Source organism: Neodiprion virginianus, chromosome 4 (genome assembly GCF_021901495.1).
Source record: "Neodiprion virginianus isolate iyNeoVirg1 chromosome 4, iyNeoVirg1.1, whole genome shotgun sequence".
Taxonomy (NCBI): domain Eukaryota; kingdom Metazoa; phylum Arthropoda; class Insecta; order Hymenoptera; family Diprionidae; genus Neodiprion; species Neodiprion virginianus.
This window is the reverse complement of record NC_060880.1, coordinates 30,927,567-30,936,404: the sequence shown is the minus strand read 5'-3', so window position 1 is coordinate 30,936,404 and position 8,838 is coordinate 30,927,567. Positions and strand designations below refer to the sequence as shown.

Below are 8,838 nucleotides of genomic sequence, written 5' to 3'. Positions count from 1 at the left end.
CTCACTGTTCTGCAATTGAAATTTTCATTTGTTTCTCCTGACAGATTATGCTGCGTATGTAAAGAAAAATAAGGATAGACGATTCTTGTTTATCGATTATCGGAAACGTTAAACAAAGGCTGTTTTGTAACGATATAATATTTATTAATTTGCACGTACACGATTATATGTTAGAGTTTTTAATCGATATAATCGCGTGATATTCTTTATTACACGATAATTCTTGCGTAACGGGGTGTGAAAAAAAATGTTATTCGTCTTTAAATATATTACGTTACATCACGGAATCATATAGTTTTCGTGTGTCATAGAGAAGAGTGTTTTCCCTAGAAGCTTCTGCGCTTCGTGGGCATTGTCGGCGCCGACAGTATTTAAGCAACGTTCTTTAAATTCGTTATTCATACTTTGTTTCACGATTGATATTAATGAAAGGCTCAGCGATTGTGAGTCTTGAAAGTCGTCGTCGGATTGAACGTGGTTCGTGTAGAAAACGTCCTTCTCATAGTAAAACGTGATTTTTACGTTGGGATTGGACTCTCTTAATGTTTTGAATTCGCAGACCAGTATTTCCTTGAATTCTAATAGATGATCGGACGAGATTCTGTACTGAAAATAATCACACGATGTATAATGTAGCACCGTATGATGTGTGAAAATTGTAAGAATAGTTTGTATAATATAATACGTTGTTACATTTACCTGTAACTTGATCAAGACGTAATTTCGAAATGACGGAAAATGGATTATGGGATTGTTCAACAAAAACTGTTTTTGACCAAAACTCGGCCCTCCTTCTATGATATAACGAGTTTCTTTCGCATCGCCGGAATTTCTTGTAAACGCTTGAGCCAGCACCGGTTTATCGGGCAGCATTCCATTTTTTACTAGGAGACACAATTCGTCGAATAAATTTTGGACTCCGGTGTTAGTCCAGCATCCACAGTGGGTCATTTGCACAGCGTATAAATCACGCCTTTTATTAGCACGTAATTCAATATCTATTACTAAACAACCCCTTCGCAGCGATGATTTCGAATTACGTGTTATTTGCATACCCAAAAAATGCCTTAGAATCTGAAATATACAATTTGCGATAGAAACTGAATTGGATGAAAATAATGATGAAAGATACAGTTTCGATTTTACTCGAATAGGTTTGACCGTTTTGTATTTACCATTTTTACAGCATCCGCAAGTGAGTGAGAACTTGCTCTACTTTGCGCCATACCTGTTATTAGAATCGCAAATGCTTTTGAAATTAAAAAATCGACATGCAAAAATAGATTTCCTTTAGAAAGAAGGGGAGAGCGATTTTTTCTTTTTAATTGAACGTTGCTAAATATTTTCAACAAATTTTCTCATATTTACTAAAAATTTCATTACAGCATTTTGTCGTTTTAAAAATTCTGTTTGCATAGCAAATATATGACAAGCATTGTTGAAAAGTAGCCGAATCTCAATTCAGCGCACCTATTAACGACGGCAGAAACAGAGCGCTGCATGGGTAAAATTGAAAATTTCTAAGGGGGCGTGATTGGGCGCGCGCATGTCAAACGCATTGTTGAATATTATTGACGTTAAAAAAAAATCAAATTCCTCCGGTCTTCCGTCGCTCGATGACATCTGACGCGCATACAACGAACCAAAAAACGTTTCTCCGTCGATAACGACCCCGCGTTCATTTTCCAATGAATGCACGTTAGATGGATGCGGAAAAGGCATGGCTGGTAAATATAATAGGTAGGTAGATAGGTAGGCGGAGGTGCAGGTGAAGGCGTGTGCGTAAAATCGCATTGTACCGTACTACCGCGAGTGTACTCGGGCATAACGATTCTCGAATGAGTGTTTGATAAAAAGTAATAAAGTAGACGGAATGAAAATAAATAAGTAGTAAACCTAATGCCGGAACGGTGACAGCGGCCGATCAGTTGGAAACTAGTTCCGATCGTATTGGGTATCGAGCCAAAGTAGACCCGTGTTAAGCTGGTGGTGGGATTGACAATTTGTGAATTTGTACAGTCGAGAAAGTCGAATGTCAGGGGAAGAAAAGAAAGCTGAACCTAACCTCCAGGAGGCGGTTGCGACTCCGCCACGGAAGATTCGTCACCGGTAAGTAGTTGCTAGAACGAATCAAAGTGTTGGTTATTAACCGTAATCAATTGCATGATAAGCCGGGTGAATCTTTAACAATTTTTATGTCATGACTCTGACTAAATCTGCGGAATTCTTGGATAATTTGATGACGCGTGCTCCAAGGAAACGGTACATACATACAACACGTGACCAGCCGACCAATGGCGTGGATTTATGAGTCGCCTGACCCGAGTCCGAGCCAATCGGAGCCTTCTGTCAATCTTTTGATTATCCTGTGAAAATCTATATTGCCAACTAACACTATTGCTGCATTATTTTACTCAGGGCATTTTTATCGTATGTTTGAAACACGCGTGTATAATTTTACGCATTACACACAACACGTGTATAATTTTAATCGCAATGCGTACATACGTACAATATCATCCAGCTGAATTCCGATGGCAAAAATGCGAACGCTTAGCCTATAATTTTCTACCTACGTCGATTAATTCACGATTTTTATCGAAAGCACGTTGAGTCTTTCAATTATACGCGATAAGCGTGAACTTGGTAGTGTGTAGGGAGCTACAAAGGCACGCATACCAACTTGTCAACGAATGTCAAAATCATTGCCACTCGCCTTTGCGTTACCGTTCAAGGTCTTGTTCTTCGCGAACCTGCCTATAAGCGATCAACGAATCGATAGATGAATGACTTTGAAAAGGTTCACGTATCTCAATTACGACTACACCTCGTAGCCAGGATTGAATCTCAAGCTTTCGGTTTACAATTCGTCGTATGTTTTTTTTTTTCATTTCATTTGGGTGTTTGAGGGTATAACAAACGAGCCACGACAGATTGACGACTGGCTATACGTGAGAAACTCGGTTAAGCCATTTCGATTTATGGTACGCAGATCATTATCATGCTTACCTCATAAGGAACTGAGAAGTATACTTCACGCAATCATATCTAGGTCCACGGCGATTGTAAATGTGGTTGGGTCAGATAAATAGCAGTGTATGTTTGAAACTCGCCGTGCGATTTTAAGCTATTCGAGTGACAGAATTACAGTGGGTGGTTCGCTTATCTATATAGTTTCTGCAGGTTGTAATTGATTTTTTTAATTTTCTCTGAAATTCACGGTTCTATTTACTCTTTGGAAGCGCGTGCTGCGTAGCGAGATGATGTAAGGAAAATATTTATACAGCGAGTTATTCAATAATACGCAGAGGAAAAACGGATCTATTTTTCCGTTTTTCTTCTCCGTTGAACAACCGATGAAAGTAGATTTACGGCGATATTCCTACACAGGTTGGAACCTCAGATAAAACTGCGTGTTTCGAGGCAGGTAGGAATAAAAAGGGCACTATTTACGATTGTTCCGACAGAAATATAACGTTTAAACCGTCGTTCAATACGCACGTTCGATTAGTATGGAAATTAAATTACTCCGTAGTGCGTAACCGTTGATCGATAACGTCGAGCAGAGATTTCGCCAATTCAAATTTTATCGGGTTATGTATACAGCAATTTATAACTTATAAATATAACGGCTGCATCCGAAATATATACGATCTTCTAATATCGTTGGATAACTGAATTTTCAAGTGCCTTGCTCAAAGTTTCGCCGTTCGTAAAAACTGGATGTGAAATACTTAGAAATAATGCGAATATCGTTAAATTGAATAATGAAATACATTCATAGAAGAGAAATAAGAATTCGAGAATTATTTAAATACTATTTTCGGTTAATATTATCGTGTTCGAATGCGAGAAATGGAGTTCAATTGAAACGACAAGTTGGTCATTGCAACGAATCGAATTACTCAATATTTTTAAAACGGTTTTCTTTTCCTCAACATTATGTACATAACAGGAGTGATGCAATTTTATACAAAGGAATTAAAATAGTTCGCTCGTAAAATTCTCCCACGATTTATTTTACTCATTTATAGGCTAGCACGTGTCTCAACGAATGCATGGGTCATATTCAATTGCGTTCGTGCGTATGCATGTAGGTCGGGTATAGATTAGGTCGGAGTGGGGGGGGGGGGGATCTATACCACTTGTAATTAAAATGATTACTCGCGTGTTCATCGGACAAGGTCCTTTGTAATTTATTGAAAAACAAACCACAATGACTACATACTGATAAGCCGACACATGTAACACACCTACATACAAATTCGACAATTTATCTTATGATACACAACTTTTTGTTCCGCTGCACGTTTCCGATTATACATGTTACTTCGAATTTTTGCGCATCTTTTCTTATATTTGAAATTTCTCTCGATCTGACGAAGTACAAAGTAGGATTCTCGTGTTCGATATAACTTGGGAGTTTTATCAATATTCAGGTTAGCTTTATCCTGGGTTGACAGTTCAGACTTTGTGCTTGAATCGCCGACATGCAAATATGGAAGATAAACTGCGGAAATCGATAAGAGAGAAAACATGAATCCAAGAAAATTCACGTTGTATTCATTGATCGGAAAGTTTTTTTTTTTTAAGTTTTCGTCGAGGAGCGAGCAATTCCGCGTTTCGGTAGGTTTTACCTTGGATTATTAATGGAAACCGGCTTAGCCTGAAGAAACTATGCCGGGGTTTGAATGAATTTCAATTCAATGTTCGATCACGACTATCGAATGGAATTTATGTAATTCCTGAAGTATAACCGCATGTGCACATACATGATGTAATTATTGTATTGATGGAATGATGAAAAAATACTACAGTACCGTCAAATCAGAATTAGGTGATATCGCGTAAATTTCTTCATTAATTCACCATCTGTCATAAAAACACGCAGTTTGGTCTCACAAGATGAAATATCGAGGACAGATATTGGACCTTAGTTCTCTAGATTGCTGTTTCGTAACAAGTTTGAATATACATATACATGTATATGTATAATATATATGTATATATTTCCTCAAGAAAGTATTGAGTTTATACATCGATCTTTACTGAATTTAAATTTCAACTTGAGATTCGAAATCGCCGTGAGTTGTTTCTCAGCCACGAAGCTGTGATGTTCGCTCTCTTCAAATCCGCGGCCCTAGGTGCGTGTAACACGGTGAAAGTTGTACGTATCATATCGACGGGTTATCAAAATTTGAGTAAATTCTACGCATTATCAACTGCAGTAATACGCAGGAATTAGTTTGTCTTTCACACTTGCAGCATATAAGTTATTGGCAATATTCGGTGGCTCCAACCGATTGATGTTTTAACGTTACTGAGCTGAGCTGAACGCAACTGCCATTCAACAATTTGTCAAGTCCAGCGAAGATTCAGTTTTTAATTAAACGTAACAAACCGTACGCCAAACTTGTTGTACGTTTCACACTAACCGCATCATTACGTAAAAAAATGCTGACCCCTGCACGTTTACTAACAAAAGTAAATATGTAAGCTTTGTACATATATGTATATAAAATGTGTGTATGGCCAACTTATCTCGAAACCAACTCCTCGCCATTAATAGGATCCTAACTTTGTACAATCTGTAGATTAAAATGATAACATTATTATTTTATATTTCACGGTCAAAGATTCGCTGCTGCTTTAATTATCCCTCTACCAATACTAGTCAGTGCAATCATCAGTCATGCTTCAAATTTTCCATCCCTGCATTAATTATGGTGTCTTTAAGCCTCCTCAAGTAATTTTAACGATCCGCAGTGTTGATTATACTAACGAATAAAAAACAAACAAACATGAAGACAATTGTTGCCTTTACAGCAGTTATTGAACGATGGCAACATATATTTGTAAAAATGCTGATTCCATGGCGCGATTCGCCAACGAAGTGAACTCTCCGAATCCATTTTCTGTAAATCAACTTATAAAAAAATGTGGAAGATGATCCGATCGATTTAAAATCGCGGAGTGAATCGCGTGTGACGTACGACCTCTCCGAGCTTGTGCGTCAAAAGGAAAAGCATTCGATTCATTCAGAATCCAAAACTACCAACGATTGGATATAGTCACGTCAACGAGAAAGACGTCACTCTCTTTTGGCATAAATCCGAATAGGTGTGCACTAACACGGAGAGAGATGACATCCCGGGAACGCGTTGATCCGCAGGCAAACTTCTTCTTTCCGCCGAAGGTGGATGGACGTAAAGTGGCTTAAAGTTAAAGCTCACGAGATAGGGTTATCGGGGTTCAGACTCTCGGCGATATAATCAGACGATGCCATGGCACGAATCATGCGACCACTGGACGAGCATCGTGATCGTTGATGAGTGCCATTTTTTTCTTGCAATGTGCATGCCATAATCAGCCGATCTAACCAGGCTGCGTAAAAAAATAGCGTGATGCGAACGAGCCTCGAGTGATCGGCACCTACTCAAAACGGTCGACGCAAACACACCGCAACGTCGAGACCAGCGACGACCCCTGAACCAGCGTCCGGTTATCGGTCCGTGTCACCTAGCGCTGCCGAAGACGATTTAGTGCCGCACAATCGAGTCATACCCGATCGACATTCGGTCAAGGAATCAGTCTCGCCTCGACGACTGAGAGATCGCGTATTTTTTCGCGCTTTATTGGTTCGCCTTATCTCGAGGAATACGTTGCCGGTATTATTCTTTCTGCCACGAGGAACCGCAGCAACCGCAAAGGATCATCCTCGACGACCTTCGACGCGAGAAGATGAGCAAGGACGAGAGCTTAGCGATTTGAACCGCCAAGTCGTAAGGCCATCGAACAATCGCACCGATCCCCGTCTTCCTGGTCATCTATTACCGGCAGTGATTTTACTTCCTAACAAGGATTTATAATCGAGGTGAAAATCTTCGCATCGATCGTGTAAATGCTACGAAGTCTTCTATCTGCGATAACGGGTACAATTGAGAGTCTGCATGAGATATACATGTAATACGTACGTAACGTCAAGTGTTGCCTGACCAAATTCCCACACCCTTTTTCATTAACCTTGGACATGAACGTTTCGTTCTTGGGTTATTCTATTACATGGTGACGGTGTATTTTCTGTAGAATATTTTTTGACTCCTTTTTTTTTTTTAACGTCCATGGCATTATCTTCTGCGGGATATTCGCGTGTGTGCTTTGCCTAACGTGTGTTGGATAACTTCATTTATATATTTCATTTTCTATCGTACTTCCAATCGTTCGAGTCATCTTGTTTTTCCCTTACGAAGGTTGCAGGTTCAGTGAGTGAGCATAAAATAATTTGCATTTTAGTGGTGTCATGCGGTTATTCGCGTCCTTTGGAAAATCCCAATGACAATTCCGAAGGTGAAAGAATTCCTAAATGCCGTTCAGTATACACTTTTCTCAATTCGTAATATACCGGTTTTAATTAACCCATTCATTCGTTAGTTCAGCAGAAATAAGCGAGAGGATCTTACAAGTGACGCGTATTTCCGCATAAGACCCGTAAATCCAATTCATTCATCGTTGCGGGTACAGTTTTAAAATTACCTAGTTGGGTTTACAGGTTCGTCAGAAAATATAATGCGCACCTGCAGGGAAATTTCATTCTCAAATTGTACAATAGGAACGAAAATAGGAATTTCATAATCACAACCCCCTTGATAATTTTCTCTGTCGGGCTGTATCAATGTCCTCAAAAATTATCCTACAGTAGAGTGTTTTGTCGAACGAATTTTACAATCGAATCTTTTCTATTCCTCTTGCATTGGATCTAATTTAGTGATTAAAAAAAAAAAAACAAAACGGTAAAAAGTTATCGTTAACGTCGCACGAAAATTACAAAAGTCAGCTGATCATGCCGATGTGTAAAATCTTATCTCAATTTCCTGTCACAGACGGTTTCTACTTTCATTTCGAACACTTTTTAGACGATACTTAACGAAGCTTTATCCCGTTTTATTGCAGTCTGATTCGATTTTTTTTTTCACGCTATTACGTCAACGGTTGCTCCTTATCAGCCGCTGCACTTGACCTGTAACTTATCAATTTAAACTATACCTTCTCCACCAAGCTTATATTTCTAATTCCCTTCTCCTTTCGTTCGCGGCATCTTCGCCGCACGTGTATTAGCGAAAATCAGCAAAGTGACTGTCCGTTCATCACATGAATACAGAATTACGGTCGGAAGTGATCTTTTAATCAGAACTGATCACGTTACCACTGGTCAAGTTCAACTGATGAGAAGAATGACTTCACCTTTTGTGTTGTCGGTTTCCGCTCCTTCCATAAGCTTCTTATTTTAATCGGTGAAGAATAAGACGATAACGAGACGTAAATAAGGTCCGTTACTTTTACTCAAGTACCTAACTTTGTTCATTTATTCACGTTTCAAGCACACGTTCAACAATCATTCGACGAACAGTAAAGTAATTCGTTTCCTTGTCGGCTCTTCCATTGTACGCAAGTTTCATTGAACGAATCGTCATGACTACTTATAACTACCAGAGTGAAGTCGAGGAATTGCACTGTTATTCACGCATTGTTTATTTACACACTCTACTGCAGGATAATCAACGTGATGCCATAGTAAAAAGCACCGCGTCACATAGCGCTAGACGATCGTGCATTTTTCTCCCCCTTTTTTTTCAACATCGATCAGTTTCCTCCGAATGCTTACAGGACGTGATGATGAATATACGCTAGGGGATGAATTGCTTTCGCTTCGTAAATGATTTATTATTTACGTAAATCTTACGGTAATAAATAATGTGATATAGATGCATGTATACCTTCTTCGAGGTTTTTGATCCCCATTCTGGTTTTAGGCAATGGGAATTCAGCCCCTCGTTAATT

At 39.1% G+C, this 8,838-nt stretch overlaps 2 protein-coding genes across 8 annotated transcripts in view; one reads left to right on the top strand and one right to left on the bottom strand.

Moving 5' to 3' along the window:
- Nucleotides 1-149: 149 nt before the first annotated feature.
- Nucleotides 150-2,400, bottom strand: LOC124304084 (uncharacterized). Its single transcript, XM_046762082.1, has 5 exons — nt 2,271-2,400; nt 2,066-2,120; nt 1,176-1,228; nt 700-1,074; nt 150-606 (listed from the first exon to the last, which is right to left on the bottom strand). Exons 3-5 carry the CDS (start codon nt 1,224-1,226, stop codon nt 280-282), a joined length of 753 nt encoding a protein of 250 aa, XP_046618038.1. The 5' UTR covers nt 1,227-1,228; nt 2,066-2,120; nt 2,271-2,400; the 3' UTR covers nt 150-279.
- Nucleotides 1,794-8,838, top strand: part of LOC124304073 (acetyl-CoA carboxylase) — a 24,286-nt gene continuing 17,241 nt past the window's right edge. The window contains exon 1 of one of the 7 annotated variants that reach the window (XM_046762045.1): nt 1,794-2,109. Coding sequence is in view for 5 of the 7 variants with exons in the window: in XM_046762039.1 (XP_046617995.1) it covers nt 3,099-3,183 (85 nt within the window). In the remaining 2 variants the exon portion in view is untranslated. Of the gene's footprint in view, nt 2,110-3,083; nt 3,184-5,075; nt 5,145-6,558; nt 6,933-8,698; nt 8,742-8,838 lie in introns of those variants that run through there. The other 6 variants (XM_046762047.1, XM_046762039.1, XM_046762042.1 and 3 more) reach the window with 6 other exon arrangements.